The sequence below is a fragment of the Hypanus sabinus genome, chromosome 1, assembly GCF_030144855.1.
Source record: "Hypanus sabinus isolate sHypSab1 chromosome 1, sHypSab1.hap1, whole genome shotgun sequence".
In the NCBI taxonomy this organism is placed as follows: Eukaryota; Metazoa; Chordata; class Chondrichthyes; order Myliobatiformes; family Dasyatidae; genus Hypanus; species Hypanus sabinus.
This window is the reverse complement of record NC_082706.1, coordinates 173,806,081-173,823,171: the sequence shown is the minus strand read 5'-3', so window position 1 is coordinate 173,823,171 and position 17,091 is coordinate 173,806,081. Positions and strand designations below refer to the sequence as shown.

Here is a 17,091-nt window from a genome sequence, read left to right as displayed (position 1 = left end):
GAAGGCCATCAGAGGTTACAGCGGGACACTGATAGGATGCAAAACTGGGCTGAGAAGCAGCAGATGGAGTTCAACCCAGATGTGTGAAGTGGTTCATTTTGGTAGGTCAAATATGATGGCAGAATATAGTATTAATGGTAAGATTCCTGGCAGTATGGAGGATAAGAGGGATCTTGGGGTCCGAGTCCATAGGACTGATGTTAAGAGGCAGGAACAAGAAGAATGGCAGCTCACCAATGGGATGTATTCCAGCATGGTGACGGACACTGCTCTCTCCCACTTTCCTAGCCAATTTCCACCTGACACACTCAACGTTTATCAAAGCTGAAAATGTCTCAGAGACACTTTTGTGCTGGGAGAGCTATATAGCCAAACAGCCTTCAGCACATCTAAAAAGCCACAGGGAATCCAGAGAATAAAGGCAGTACATCAACATATGGAACTGATGCTGCTCACCTCAGTATCACCCACCACCCACATTGGACAGCTGCTCCAACCTGCCCAATATCAGTCACTTCACGCCAAACAAAGCAGTGACGGATAGAGATTTATGTCATGTATCCACCACTACAGCACATAGCAAAATGTGAGCAAGGGTTTCCACTCGATTCCCAACACATAACAGTCAGTAATGCTTCTCTGTGTGGTCCCCCTTTAGCACTTCAGCCATTATCCAAAATTAGCACACTGGTACATACACAAAGTGAGGTACTGGTGAGCAAATGAATGCTTTGAAACATTATCTGGGTACTTTAAAGATAAAGGAAATGTGTCAAACATCTGTGCCATTGTTTGGTAGCAATTATTTCAATACGACCGTATTGTTTTGAGGAGGAATTTCTTTAGCCAGAGGGTGGGGAGTCGGTGGAATTTGTTGCCACAGGCAGCTGTGGAGAACATCTTTATGTATATTTAAGGCAGAGGTTGATAGATTCTTAATTGGTCAGAGCATGAAGGGATACGGGGAGAAGGCAGGAGATGTGGACTAAGAGGGAAAATGGATCAGCCATGCTGAAATGGCAGAGCAGATTCAATGGGCCAAGTGGCCTATTTCTGTCCTATATTTTATGGTCTTCTGGTATTCTTGGCAACAAATGCCTCCTGCAGGTCCTCCGCCTCAATGGTACGACAGAGTGTCAAGCCTAGACCTATGGAAGAGAGCAAACCAAGAGCCCATTGTAATCCAGATGAGGAGCAGGAAGTGGAGATGGGTCGGCCACACCTTGAGGAAGAGCCAATTGAATGTCACTCGACAATCACCCGAATGGAATCCACAAGGGAAGAGAAGAGGTTGCCCAAAGCAAACCTGGAGGCGTAAGCTTTTGGATGAACTGAAAGTCGCCGGCCAAACTTGGGAGACTGCAAAAACATCTGCTAGAGATCGCAGAAAGTGGAGGACTTTTGTTGAGGCCCTATGCTCCATAAGTAGCGAAAAGGATTAAAAAAAAAGATATTCTCGGCCTTTCAGCTAAGATCATGTATAGTGGCGGTAAGCAAATTACAGTGGGTCCAGGTCCTTATTTAGGTAGGAGTTAATTTCAGCCATGAACTGCAGCAGTGAGAGGCTGAAGACGTTTTTGAACACCCCAGCCAGTTGGCTGGCATAGGTTTTCAGTTCCTACCAAGTACACCATCACCTTGCAAGTGATCACCCTCTTTTAAAGATGCTCTGAGACAGACATCAGAGTTACCAGACACTGCACGGATTCACATTTCAGGTCTAGCAAAATCATTTATCACCACCACAGACATGTTGTTTGGAAGTTAGTCAAAGCCTAGTAGAAGTGAAGTTGTAGCAGGATGTCCTAATAGTCTAACAATAAACACATGTTGACTAACAATTGATCAAGATCCATGGAACAAACCTTATTCTTAAACTCTGCTTCACCAAGACATTTGGTCTTAACTATTCACCATTCAAACAAAAGTAAAAAGGCGATTTTTTTTTTAAACCATAAAGAAAAATCACATATATTGGATAAGCTCTTCATGATGAAAGCTTAAAATGTAAATGAGGGATTGAGCTGATAAACTATTCATTAGAGTTTAAAAGGATGGTAGAAATTTTTATCAAAACCCTATAAAGTACTAAGAGGCTTGAGAAGCTGGAAGCAAAGAGGATGGCTTCATCTAACCAAGTAATCTAGGACTATGGCGTTTAGCTTGAGAATAAGAGATAGGCTATTTAGAACAGAAATAAAAACTAGAGGGTGGAACTTAGGAGACAATGGCACCCAATGGCAACTCCTTTGCTTGCATGTTCGTAAACAGCTCTCCTTCTATCTTTAATATCTGTTTTCCCCTTTCGAGGTTCTTTTGAAGACCCTGACCTGGAGCTACATGGTGACTTTGGTTCTTTGCGGGAATGGGACCTACTCTCAGGGTCTCACAGCTGGCCACTATTCGATATACCAAGGATGCGGCCTAGAAGACTAGTACGCCTTCAGCGTTCAGGGATTTCGTGGCTCTGGAAACTGGAGGATTCAAGGTCATTGCCCCCGCAGGAAATCAGTGTGTCATGGGTGACAACGATCGAAAGCAGCAAGCTGGCTGCATGCCCAGAGACCCATGTTCTTTGGGCACAGAGCTCAGAAAAAGTAACACAACGAACTTTTAACATCGTAAATCAGTGAGTTGTTTGTTATGTCTCCGCTCTCACTGTGAAATGGAGACACCTCTTTCTCCCTTATTAGGGAAAGAGAGAGAGCCTGTGGTATGTTGAGTTACAGGGTGAAGGAGTAGCCTTTGAGGTACTGCAAGTCTGTGTCTTTATTGATGCTTTGCTGAATGCTTGAGTGCTCAGTTGGGGGGGGGGGTTTGCCATTGCTTTCTTTGCTGGTGGGGGAGGAGAGATCATTGCTTTGTTGCTGCTTACACATGGGGGGGAGCTGGGAGGGGCTTCGGGGTTCTAACATTTAAGTGTCATTCATTCTTTGGGGCGCTCCTGTTTTTGTGGATAGTTGTGAAGAAAAAGAATTGGAGGATGTATATTGTATACATTCCTCTGATATTAAATGTACCTTTGAAACCTTTGAAAAGAAATTTTGGTTAAGGGCTGAAACACTCTATGAAGGTTGGGCACCACCTGATAACATCTGCTCCTGGTCGAAGACTACCTCATCAGGTAACTGAAGGGAGCACCTTGGTGTATGATGCAAGCGACATCTAGTTCACCAGTGACTTCCAGGAAAGATTGGATGGCAACCAAGAAAGGTTGGCAATGCTGGTAAGACAGCTGACCTCCAGGAAAGACTGGCATGGGTACGGGCACACAAGGCTAGCAACCTTGTGTGCAGCACTTGCAAGAGGGCACCATACACGTTACGGATAAACTAAATAGGCAAAACCCCAAAGTCTCGGGTTGGGGGGGGGGGGTGGTCAAGACTCAATAGGACAGATATGATGGCAACAGGGTCAGTACTACAAATACAGAAACGAGATGGCTCAAGGCTCAAGCAAACACTGACCGGGGAGGCATTCATTGAAAAGTGTATTGCGACAAAATCTGCAAAAACATCAAAAGCCTCAAGAAACACCAAAGCAGGTCCAACTGTGGAACAAAGGTGACTCAAGGACTCAACATCTGGTGAGACAATGGAGAACTCCAGCCAGGAAGCACTCCACAGAGCTGAAGATCTTGCCACACCTGAGCAGCCCCAGTGCCAAAGAGACCAAGTGAGTGCCCCCTCTGACACCCTGATCCATTCATCAAGGAAAGAGAAGATCAGAAGGCCTATACCATCAGACAATGTATCTTGGAAGCAGTTCAATGATTATCTGGATTGCATCTTGGAACCTACACTGGCAGGACAACCAACTCACTCACAGCCATTGTATTGAACTTTGCTAAAGAACGATTATGAAAGGGATAAATGAGATAGAGGCAGGAAAGTTGTTTCCACTGATAGGAGACATAGCCTCAAGATTTGGGGGATGTGGGGTATATTTAGGACTGAGATGAGGAGGTACTACTTTTCCCAAATAGTAGTGAATCTGTGAAATTTTATGCCTAATGAAGCAGTGGAGGCTGCCTCATAAGTATATTTAAGATAAAGTTGTATAGTAGAGGAATTAAAGGTTATGGGGAAAAAGGCAGGGTAATTGGAGATGAGTGCATGGTCAGATCAGCCATGATTGAATTGCGGAGCAGGCTTGATAGGCCAGATGGCCGACTCCTGCTCCTATATCTTGTCAGAATCAGAATCAGACTTTAATCGCCAAGTACCTGTACACGTACAAGGAATTTACTTCCGGTCAATGGAACAGAAACATTGCAGGCAGCGGGTCCTGAGCTCTGCCAGGTCCTAAGGACCACCACACTGAATTCCCTGGGTCCTAAAGTCCATCGCACTGAGACAGGTTAAATGGGACGAGTGGGTTTGTGTATTTGATCCTCCACAATATTCCGCATGGGAATTTAAACTGGAGGTGGCAGTTATTTTTTTACGAGGTTGGAGTGCGAGCTTGACATCAACCCAGCACGGATTGAGAGCGCACTCAGCAGCAATCTGTCACTGGATCGAACTCGGGAACCTCCATTCTCGAACCTGGCAATGGTGGATGGCATTCTCCTTACTCGGTTCGTAAGTACCAGTTGTTCACAAATCAGATGTTTGTAACTTGGGGACTACCTGTATATCAACAGATCCATCCAGAAAGGTAGAATCTTGGGTTTTTCTGGGTGTCTTGAACACACTTCAATAATCAGCCAATTGATCTGCGAGGTCAAGCAGAAGAAAGAAATCTAACAGTCATCTGGTTAAATCCAGCCAACACCTATGGATCAATTCCACATGTCCTCATCCAGGTTAGCCTGGATCACTACCCTATGCCACCAGTAATGAGAGACACTATCACCAGCTACCTTGGAGGATTCAAGTTATGCTTCACTTCAGCCCACTTTACAACCAGGTGGTAAGACCTCCAAAAGAAGATTCCAACCGGCTATACCATCTCCCTCATCTTGTTTGTCATGGGTATGAATGTCCTCATATCAGCAGCGTAAGACGTAACCCACAGCCTAGTGTTGGAGCCTGGGATCCGACAACCTACAACACAGAGGTTCATGGATGACATCACAATAACCATTGCAGCCCATGTCCGAGCAAGATGGGTACTGGAAACTGGACAACTTAGCTATCTGGGCTAGGTTAACCTTCAAGGCCAGGAAGTCCAGATGCTTGGTGATCAAAAAGAGCATGGTTATTAGCAAGTTCAGGTGTAAGTCATTCCATCCATAGAGGACAAGTCAGTAAAGCAGACTGAAAAGTGGCTGAAGATGATCGACAAAACCAGACTCCTTTGTAAACTTATGACTTAGTTGTACCAATGTGGTCTATTACCACAGCTGCTCTGGCTTTTCATGGTGTACAAGATCCCTATGACCACTGTAGAAGCCATCAAGAGGAAAGTCAACAAGGATCTGTGGAGGGGGCTGGAGACACCCCCCCCCCCCCCACCACCAAGTTTTTAAATCAGTGGGGCTCTACATAACATCAGGGCAGCTACAGCTCCCATTGGCATCAGCAGTGGAGGAGTTCAAGGGGGTAGAGTATAGAGTTGTGTTAGTTAACACTGAAGGGTTCCAATGACAATCTAATAAACCAAGCAGGAGTCAAAAGATTGTGCTGAAAGTGGGCCACCAACTTGGCCATGGATTAGACAGTGAGCTCCCTGCAACTGAGAGACATCGTTGCCAACCCATGCCTGGGACAGCAAGGCCTCAGCTCTGCATACTTCCAATGATGGGGGAAGTGCAAGTGCAAAGGATAGGCGCGATACGGTCAAGGCAGGGATAAGGAACCACGAGGACGAAAGGCAAGTATCAAAAGGCAGTGGAGTTGGGGCGCATCACAGGACACCTGGACGAAATGATATCTTCCCAAGTGCAGGTTACTTGGGCAGAGCTTTGGAGACTGCAGCCCTTCCACATTTCCTTCCTCCTGTGGTCCATGTATGACACTCTCCCTACACCAACACAGCTGTACACATGAGGGCTGAGGGAGGACCCTAAATGCAAGTTTTGTGGTCAACAGGGTTCACTGGTACACATAATGTCAGGATGCAAAACAGCTTTAACACAAGAATGGTGCTGGTGGCACCACAAGGTTTTGGTGCCCCTTGCTGACACACTGGAGAGGCAGAGGTGTAAAAAGAAACCAGCTGGCAGAGGGTCAAACAGAGGAGTCATTTTCATCAAGGAGAGGACCAAGTCAGTCATATCAAAGAGGCCCAAAACCAATTTGCTGCAAACTGCCAAATCATGGGAGATGAGGGTTGATGTAGGGAAAAAACTGCACTTTCTGGAGGAGGTGTCAACCACACCTCGACCAGACATTGTACTGTGATCCACTAAGGACAAGAAAGTCATCATGGTGGAGCTCACAATACCATGGGAGGAAGGATGAGAGTCAGCTCATGACAGGAAAGCCCTGAAGTACCACAGCTTAGTCTAGGAGTGCAGGGAGAACAGATGGCAGATGTGGCTATTCCCCATGGAGATTGGCTGCAGAGGGTTCCCGGCAAGGTCACGGCATGGAGGTCGCTCTCTGCGCTGGACCTTGATAAAAAGAGCAAGAACCAAGCAGCTTGCAGGATAGGGGAGGAAGCAGAAAGAGCCTCCTGCTGGATTTTAAAAAAAAGGATCAGCCATGATTGAATGGCGGAGCAGCCCCAATGGGCTAAATGGGATAATTTTACTCCTAGGTCTTATGGTGATATATGGAGCAGGCGAGAGAAGTTGAGCTGGAAGTCAGGAGCAGATGGGCAGTGACTTGGCCACCACTGCTGACCCACCAACTGGAGAGCATAATGGTTAAGGGTTAAAACATTCTATGAAGGAGGTTGGGCACCACCTGATGACATTGGCTCCTGGCCAAAAACTACGGTTATCTCATCAGGTAACTGAAAAGAGCACCCCAGTGTATGATGCATGCAAGAGAGGACGAAAAATCTTTGGGTATTTTCTGACCTTGGCAGCTTTGGAAGTTATGCAAAGCACAGATAGATTTTGATGCATTAAGGGAACCAAGGAAAAGGAGGATAGTGCTGGAAAGCAACGCTCAGATGGGACAATAGTCATGACTTTGAATGGTGAAGCAGCCTTACAGGATTATATAGCTGACTCCTGTTATTTCAATTTTCTTAAAAACTCAAATGTTGAATGGAAAGCAATTTTTATTAAATTTTTATTCATTTCTGCAAAAAAAAATCATGGCCTCAAAATCTTAATCAGGCCAAATTTCAGGGTTCAGATAATTTTGCAAGCAACTTGCGATACTCACTTCATTTAAAACAGTTACAAATTTCTCAACAGAAGTCAGATAATTGAGTATGCTCGTGCCAAATATGACAAACTTCTCTCAACCAGTAAAACACAAGCTTGGGTGATACTAGAATACTAAAGCTCATATCCAATTGCTACCTCTCTAATCAAGTTGCACCAATTGCTTTCAGCTGCAAAGATGTAGCCAGTCAGTTCTGACAACCATACGTCATTAGCGGAGCAAGCATGCCATACACTACAGGTGTAGTGTGTGTAGTCTCCACTCCAAAAACAATGTGGGGATGCCTTATATTTTTTCAAACATGTCTGCTATTTGGATCAGAGCCTTGTTCACATAGCAGACATTATGTTGGGGAGGCCATTAAAATCAGTTTTAAACATCTTCAACTGATGTGTACTAAATAAAATATACTTATAACATGCCTCTAACCCACTGAAGTTTTGTAAACACTGTACAAAACATTACCTAAAAGATGGTAATTTCTTGTACATTAACTTTAAATCAAATCATTATTATTGCGTTTTATGTAGATTTCCTGCAATTCTCTGCAACTTTGGAGCCAAGATGGTTGATTAATTAAAATATTACATCTTATACAAAATATTTTTACAACCTATGACACATAGTATTATATCTGGAAGTACAATGAACAGCTCAAAACAAGAAACCCTGCAATTATACACCAGAATAAATTGATCAAGTTACCAAGAGGACAGCAGCTTAGTGCAGTGCGGGACATGAATTTTCTTGTCATCTAGCCTTTGACTGTGACCCAAATTTTGTCCTTTATCTCCAGGTCTGTATGGGGAAAAAGGTTCTAATGGTTTTCACTGGCAGTGCAACAATTTGACTTGGAAAAGAATCGTGTCCAGGAAAACTCAATACACAAAGCCTAAAAAAAATTTTTACTACAGCAAAATTGCTTAGATAATAGACAATGGTGCTAAGAAGTTTGTGAAATCTAGAATTTTCTCTTCCTGCATAAATGACTTAAAATATGATCAGATCTTCACACGTCCTAAAACTAGTTAAAGAGAACCCAATTAAATAACAAAAAAAATTATACTTATTCATTTATTTATTGAGTAAAACGGTAGATTACATGTATTTGTTGGAAGCAGTATGTGAACCTTTGCTTTTAGTAACTGGTGTGACCCCTTTGTATAGTAATAGCTTCAGCCAAACATTTTCAGTAACTGTTGATCAGTCCTGTTCATCAGCTTAGAGGACATTTAAGCCATTCCTCCTTACAAAACTGCTTCAACTCTAGAATGCTAGTTGGCTTCTTTGCATGGACTGCTTGCTTCAGGTCCTCCCATGACATTTCTATAGGATTAAGGTCAGGACTTTGACTCCAAAACACAAGTTTTCTTCTTTTTAGACCATTCTCTTGTTTTTTGGATCATTGTCTTGTTGCATTATCCAAATTCTATTAAGCTTCAGGTGACAGACTGCTACCCTGACATTTTCCTGTAAAATATTGAATTCATTGTTCACTCAATGATTGCAAGCTGTCCACACTCTGAAACAACAAAGGCAGCCCCAAACCACGATGCACCGTCCACCTTCACAGTTGGGATGAAGTTTTGGTGTTGGTGTGCAGTGCCATTTTTCCTTCAAACATAGCAATGTGCATTTCTGCTAGAAAGTCCAACTTTTGACTTATTTGTCCATAGAACACTGTCCCAGAAACGTTACAGAACATCCAGGTGGTCTTTTGCAAACTTGAGATGAGCAGCAATGTTTTTTTGGAGAGAAATGGTTTCCTCTATGGTGTCCTTCCATGAATACCATTCTTGTTCAGTGTTTTTCTATTAGTAGACATGATCAGGAACTTTAGTAAGTTTTAGAGATTTCTGCAGGTCTTTTGCTGTTACCCTTAGGTTCTTTTTCAACTCCTACAGCATTACACGTCACGCTCTTGGTGTGATCTTTGCAGGATACCCAACTCCTAGGAAGAGTAGCAACAGTACTGAGTTTCCTCCATTTGTAGACATCTTCCCTTACTGTAGTTTGATGATCACTCACGTCTTTAAAAAGGCCACTGTTGTCTTTTCCAGCTTCATGCAGCTCTACAATTCTTCTTGAGGTCCTCTGAAAATTGTTTTGATCGAGGCCTGGTACACATAAACAGATCTTTCCTGAGAGCAGGCTCTGTCAATATCTGACTTAGTATCTTTTTTATAGGGCAGGGCACCTCTATGACCAATCTCATCTCATTGATTGGAACACCTGACTCCAAATAGCTTTTGTAGAAGGTATTACCCCAGAGGTTCACATACTTCATTCAACAAATACATGTAATATTGGATGATTTTTCCTCAATAAATAAATGAGCAAGTATAACATTTGTGTTATTTATTTAATTGGGTTCTCTTTAATTAGTATTAGTACTTGCATGAAGATCTGACACATTTTAGGTCACAGTTATGCAGAAAATTCTACAGGGTTCATAAACTTCCTAGCACCACTGTACATGGGCACAACTGGATTTTATGCAAGAATTTCTTCAATCAGATTTGGATACTCTACATGTAAAATCTTACAACAGGTAACATATGCCTATTTTCAGCTTAATTACTTTTCCCTCAGAATCGATACTGAATTATTCAATGCAGGTAGAGATTGAAATGAAATTTGAGAGTTGATCAGCTAACATCAGAAGACTGGTTGTGATAAATTAGCCATATAGCAATAGGCTATTACGTATACAAGTCAGTGAACAAACTTGACACCTTCAATGATTTTCCCTTCCTAGCAGCAACTCTTCAAAATTTTAAATGACTGCAACATAAGCATGGTAACCTCATACACATGAAAATTTCAGTTAAATAGCCTCAGGTACATGAATTATTCTCAAGACGCAACAATACCATAGAGATTAAGTATGTGGGTCAACTTCATAATGAAATCATTTCACTTTTCCCATCTCCTCACACTTGCAATACATGACAAAGCTATAAAATTTCTAGTCCATGCATGTCTAAAATATTTCCATTCCCTTGTTAGAAAAAGGCATCATGATTAAACAAAGGAGCTTTCAACAAAAAATACACCCATTAATGAAATTATTTTTTTGAACTTTGGAACAACGTAGCATTAAAGTCACATTTTTTTTCAATTTAAAGATGGCACAATGTTTATCAATCACATGATATAGCAGGATAATTTAAGTATGGTTTTAAATTTCTGTTCTGAAATACAATATCTAAGAAAGCCTGAAGATGAACTAATTTTAACTACAACAATTCTTGTCATGTGGTAAATAAAGTTAATGAAAAACATCCACTTGGTCTGTCAAAAAAAAACTAGTTAACTTTCCTAAAATTGCGAAGATTATGTTGATTTTACTGTGGTATATTTGCAGGAGAGCAGTTATAGCAGTGCATGAAGTCTAACTGCAGCAAGTACAACACGAGCAGAAAAATCACCTGATCACCCATCCTGGTAACTGATGAATCAGTACCTCTCCATGTTGAGTAATATTTGGAAGCCACCAGAGCACAGAAAGGGACAAAACAGGTACTCAAAAATAGAGTACCAAGAGTGGTTTGGTTGAACAACAGAAATATTGTATTGGGAATGCAAGTCTGAAAAAACCACAACATACTACCCCTCCCAATTTTCACACGTTGCTGTGTGGTGCCACCAAAACAAGAAACAAAATAGACTCTGAACACATCTGGTAGCTCAAAACTTGAATAACCAGGAGGCAGAATTCTATGCCAACATGATCTGCATCAGTGGCCTGCAATATCCCCCACTTAATGCAATTAAGGCAAGGGATAAAAAAAAAACACATTTCAATAAGTACCAATGTGCATGCCAGGAGCAGTGGATACCTAAAAATTAAAATGTCATTCAGGACAGTCTGTCAAATAAAAATAGCCTGGTACAAGTTTTATCAGGGCCATTCTAATACATACTACATTGCAGCCACAGAAAGTCAAATACAAGAGAAACTGAGAATGATAGCCTTCAACATAATTTGAAAATGGTGGAAGAATTCTGCTGTTGACGACCTCCCACAACGATATGAAGCACAAGTTAGGAGCGCAATTGATTTCTACTTTCTTGGGTAAATGTAATGCCAGCGTCACCTACCCAAAGTACAGCCTCCTTGATTTCCTACTAAATCAACACCCTAAATATTCATTCCTCCCACCATTGTGATCTGTAGCTACAAAATGTCTCATCTTCAGAAAACAAACACTTGTTTTGGCTGCTCCAAAAGCACTTACACCAATAATAAGAGCAACAAGCATTCAAGAATTTGCTTGCAAATTCTCCTCCCAAATCTAACATCACTCTGATATAGATACCTTTTGTTCATTATTGATTCGAGATCCTTGAATTCCCTAATGATGCTATAGGAGTAAATCCGTCAGAAGCACGTGCCATAAAATTATTGAAAATACTGCAGGATTGTTCACACTATATTGTCAAAAGTGGTGCAAAGGTCGTTCTAACATGCCATTGGAACGAACAAACACCAACGACAAGTGGTCACAGTACTGGCAAAAGTATGTCATCATATCAACATTATAGTCTCCTTCAAAAGCTTCAACTAATTTCATTAAAAATTACTTAATTAGATCCCTGCTGTTCTAAATCACACAGAAGTCCAGAGCTGCTGATCATTCTGCCACCTTTGGATCCTACAAGCACAAAACTATGTAACAGTGATTTGAATATCAATAGAATGCTACCTTAAGAATTAACTTAAATTTCTAAAACCATTCCATCTCCAGGACAAAGCATTTAGAGTCAAGAAACTATTTTTGAAGTGCTATTAAGGCAACGTAGCAACCAAAGCAAGATTTACCAAGGGGGTGGGGGGAGAGAGAGAGGGAGGGAGGGAGAAGGTGGGGAGCTGTGAGATCTCTGCAACATCTACTAAACATGGCACTACTAACAGTGAAGTAAACATTCAAAAGTGCACTGCAAATGTCAATCATAATCAATCTGGAGTCAGGAATGACATACAACCATTTGATTTAGACACCAACCTAAAAAAAGTGTCATAATTTGATTAATCCAATATTGTAAGGCAGTACTCAAAACTATAACTACATCAGTGTAGGCATCAATTTTTAAAAAGACTGGCTCATAAATTGCACCAATCTGTCCTAATACCAAACTAATAGAAGGAAGATAATGAAAAGTAGTAAACCTTCAATTGTCAGAAGCTGACACTACTTGAAAACTTCGGTAGTCCACAACTCAAAGGATTTAAATTCTTCATTACAGCTGAATTTCCTGGTTGCTGATGTCAGGAAGGGTCAGCTCCAGCTTCCACATTTATAACTGCCAGAAGTTTACCTCAGGAAATTATAAACCAGGCTCTGGTTAGGTAAGGAAAGATTGACAGCAAAATCTTGGGAATTAAAAGGAATTTAGTTATTCAACTTAATACATTTATACAAAAACACCCCCTGTAAACCCTGAAGTATGCACAGCCAATGGAGTGGCTAAAACTTAAGTACCTGATACAAAGTTGAACAGTGAGTGATTTATGCATGGGTAGCTCCCACATAGAGCTGTGACACATTGATTAACTGATATATTTTAGTGATACTAGTGATGGGGGAAATGACTAGTGATGGTGATTCTCTGTCAAGCCATTCATTCTGCTCTCTCTTAAAATGAACTAGAATATTTTATATTTATTTTAAGAAGGATGATGAGAACACTAACATATCTGATAAAGAACAACTGCTCAGCCAAGTGCTATCATTTCAACTAGGATTATTCCTCAGGAAGAGCATTAAACCCTCTATTTGCATCACAAGCTAAATAGGTAGTTCATCTCCTAAGCCAATGACAAAATAAGACCAACGGCACTAAAGCTGGAAATGTTATTTGTTTAGAGAAAAAAAAACTAATCATTTGTGTCAGATAATCGTGCAAAACTGAGCAGAGCAAGTCCTTCAGCTCAGCAAGTCTGCACTAGTCAATAAGCACCATCTATGTTCGTCCAAAACTAATCCCATTTTATTCATCATATTCTCATCAACACATTCAAATGCTACCACTCAACTACATGAGGGGCATTATACAGTGGCTGATTAATCTACCATCCACAACTTTAGGTCATGGAAGGAAACTGGAACAGAGTCACAGGAAGAATGTGTGAACTCCACATAGATCAAGGATCAAACCCCAGTCCCTGGAGCTGAGGCAGCTGCTCTCCTACATTTACCACTGTGCTACTCAAATACTGTATTACTGAGTATACACTATTGCTGCAATTTATCGAATGAGTTTGATTTTAAGTAATTATGCTGCTCAATTAGCTTGTTTATTCAAATTTATGATTCTGAAAGAGTATATTGCTGAAAGAAAACTACCTTGCAGTCAAATTGCAGCAATTTCTTAGTTAAACCACACTATTGCTAAAATCCAAGGTCTGCCTTAGACATCAATTTTTCCAATAGTGTCCATAAGTATGCTTACATGCAATTACATAAAATTCAAACTTCAAGGTACAAAATGTGCTTCAATTGCATATGAATACCAATGGTAGTTGCAGGTTGCCCTGGTATGAATCAACCAATCCCATCCCACTGGGGCTTGGACAACAAATTATTAGAGTGCCTCAGTGGCAGCACAGAACAATTTACACAAACAAACCTTGAATTTTGATAAAGAAAATACTGATTGAAGGTGATTAAAGTTCCATATTTTCATGTTCATTTATAGATTAAAGTTGCTTTAAGAACACCAACACAATTACAAATAAAGCATTAAGGCAGTGCATTTTTTTGCAAGCATGAAATGAATTATGCCTCATCTAACTAGAGCTGTACTACCCATAGTCCATGTCAAATTTCATTTCCCCCCAACACGACTAAAGGCTATGACCTGGGTATACCATCTGTTTTTGTTTGCTAATGAGACCAAAATCATTGTGTGTTCGTTCAGCAATGAGATTTTTCACACAATACTCCACAGTTGTTGTTGTTTTCTTTTATGAAGCTGAAGGACCAGTCCACTAGAATGTTCAGCCCAGTCATTTTAATATCTGATCTGAATCTCTATTCACCCATTTTGGTTGCTTATGCTAATTAATTAGCCCAACAAAATAGTCACTTTGTTCTTCAGGTACTCTATATGCAGTAACAATCTGTAAAACCACTCAACAATATTAAATATCTCCATCACTATAAACAATCTACTAATATTGACAATACTGGCCTAATCTGCAACCTATTCCATTATGTTTAACCACATCATAAATTTTCTAAATCTTACAATAATATTATTCCATTGTAAATGTGGCTATACTTGAGTTTTCTTTCGTCGGTTTTTAAGAGTATATCGGATCCTTAAAATATAGCCACAGATGCCACTTAAAGTTTCAGAAGTATGTCACCCACAATTTCTTTTGAAGAGCAAAATATAAAAAAAACTTGGTATCATTCAACAGAACTGATGCACTACAAGGCACAGCAGACAAGGCAAGTATTCAACCCTTCAAGTCTTTGCTGGCATTTGGCAAAAGCAACTCAGAAGTTTCCACTCCATTTTTTTTGTTGCAGCCCTGTCATTTTCCCCATATTCCATCTTACTTTTGGTTTATCTTTCATAAGTGTTGAATCCAAAGCTTTCGTTGAATGGTGAAACTATTTGCATGGTACCATCAAAATGCAGTCTTCAAGATGTGAATTTATCCTGTGCACCCAGTCCAATTAATAATTGATAGTTGAAAAATATTAGTATCTACCTTTCTACAGCCTAAAAAGTCAACTGCTCACCAAAAGATAGTTCACTATTATTGTCGGCATTTTATTCTGTGATGCCATTGCCTATTTAAGTCAACCTTGCCGACATACCATTATAAGCCAGTTTTTTAAAAAAAAACAGCTTTTGAAACTCTGTATATACAATTACAGCATCCTCATCACTTAACTCAAAAAAATGCAGTGACAGTAGTTAAACATAACTTGCCCTTCTACAAATCTCCGAGGGCTTCCAAGAACTAAATCATACTCAAAGTAACTTAATTCTGCATTAGTTACTGAAAACTTCCTCTAAGGCTACACTGATTACCTGCTTGCATTGTTTTAAAAGTATCTTTGAAATCACTATGAAAAATAGAATTCACCAGTTAAGGTTTGGTAGTATTTTGAGACTTTTGCTGTTGGAGATGCAAGTGCCATTTTAGGTTAAGCCCACTGATATCTGAGGATCCAGGTTATTGGCATAAATCATCTGAATAGTTGTTGTGAACTCACAACTTGCATGCTTTGTTTTACAGGTGGGGGAGGGAAGAAAAGAAAAAGCATACAAGTGAAAAAACTTCATAAATCTTCATATCAGTTTGATTCCTTTGTATTTCAGTTTTTAGAACATAGAACATTAAGACCCTTCAACCCACAATACTGTCAACCTTTTAATCTATACTATGATCAATCTTATTCTTCCCTCATCTAAAAAGAATCCACTTTTCTATCATCTATATGCCTAAGAGTTACTTAAATGTTCCTAACACATCTACTCCCATTACCCCAGGAGAACATTCCACACTGTACTTTACCATTCAGTAAAATAACTTATCTCTGACATTCCTCCTATCCATTTCCCCAATCGCATTAAACTCACGCCCTCTTGTATTAGCTATTCCTGACCTAGGGGGAAAAAAAACTTTTAGCTATCCACTGGATATATGCCACTTAGCATCTTGTATACCTCTATAAAGTCACCTCTCACCCTCCTTCTTCGCCACTCAAACTCATAATTCAATAAATCATACCAGTCTGTTTTCCAGGATTCTGCAGAAGTATCAGGCATAAATGTAAAGCACAAATCAGCATGGTGTCAAACGATTGTCCACAACGTAAGTAATGCATTAATTTCACCTAATATTCTCATACTTAAGAAATACAAGAATTCCATTACATGTTACCAAATGGAAAATTCAGTCCTCTGGCAGTAATGGCACAAAATACATTCATTTTTACCACCTCTTCCCTAGCATGCAGTTGTGGCTATCCCAACGAGCTTTCTCACTGCAAATCTGCTTCACCTGGTCGTGGCTCCATGCGAGGCGGGGAGGAAGTTGGCACCCTCTCATGTCCTAAAGGCCCAGTTTCGTTTAACTGCCTGGGTCTAGAGCCTCCTGTCTCCTAGAATGGGACGCTCCCATCTCCCAATATGGGCCTGCACTTAGAAATGTGAGTGGAAACAGCTGAGAAACGTTTCCCAACAACCCTTGTCGCCACCACACCCAGCCCCCGAGAACTAGACCAGGCCGGAGGACCGCGGCAGACGCAAAGCTAGGTGAGCTGGCAATCAGCTGGGAGCCGAGGCCCGATCTAAGGCCTACTGCTGCCTTTTCCCCGCCCTCCCATTGTACTGAAAACAGGCAGCCCTCCTCGGCCCGGAGCCATGTCGCTTTGCGGGTCCCCAGCCCAGGACCCGACACTCACCTGTATCCCCGATGATGATGTACTTGAAGAGGTAAGCGTACGCCATCGTGTGTCCGCGGTGACTGCGCACTCGAGCCGCCGCCGCCGCCGCCTCGACAATAACAGCTCCTGTCGACGTCAGCAGCGGAAATGCCGGGCTGGCAGCCGGTCGCTCACAACGCCCTCAGCGGCGCTCGATCGAACTACCGCCCGCCCGCCCAGTCTGCACACGTCGCCGCTTCGCCGGGGAGCCCCTGACTGAAGCGCTGCGGCGAATGGCCCCGGTAAAAAAAAGTCATACACGTTTAAAATCTGACATGAAGCATAGCCCTGTCTGCGAAACAAATGTTAAAAAGCAAAGGGAAACATCACAGCTGCTGGGAACGCGAAACGGA

General features: G+C 41.3%; 1 protein-coding gene across 1 annotated transcript in view; it reads right to left on the bottom strand.

The window, feature by feature from the left end:
- The window catches only part of rab2a (RAB2A, member RAS oncogene family), a 74,348-nt gene extending 57,475 nt beyond the window's left edge, over positions 1 to 16,873 (bottom strand). The window contains exon 1 of the mRNA XM_059981688.1: positions 16,718 to 16,873. Within this exon, the coding sequence (XP_059837671.1) occupies positions 16,718 to 16,763 (46 nt within the window). The 5' untranslated portion in view covers positions 16,764 to 16,873. The remainder of the gene's footprint in view (positions 1 to 16,717) is intronic.
- Between the last annotated feature and the right edge of the window lie 218 nt (positions 16,874 to 17,091).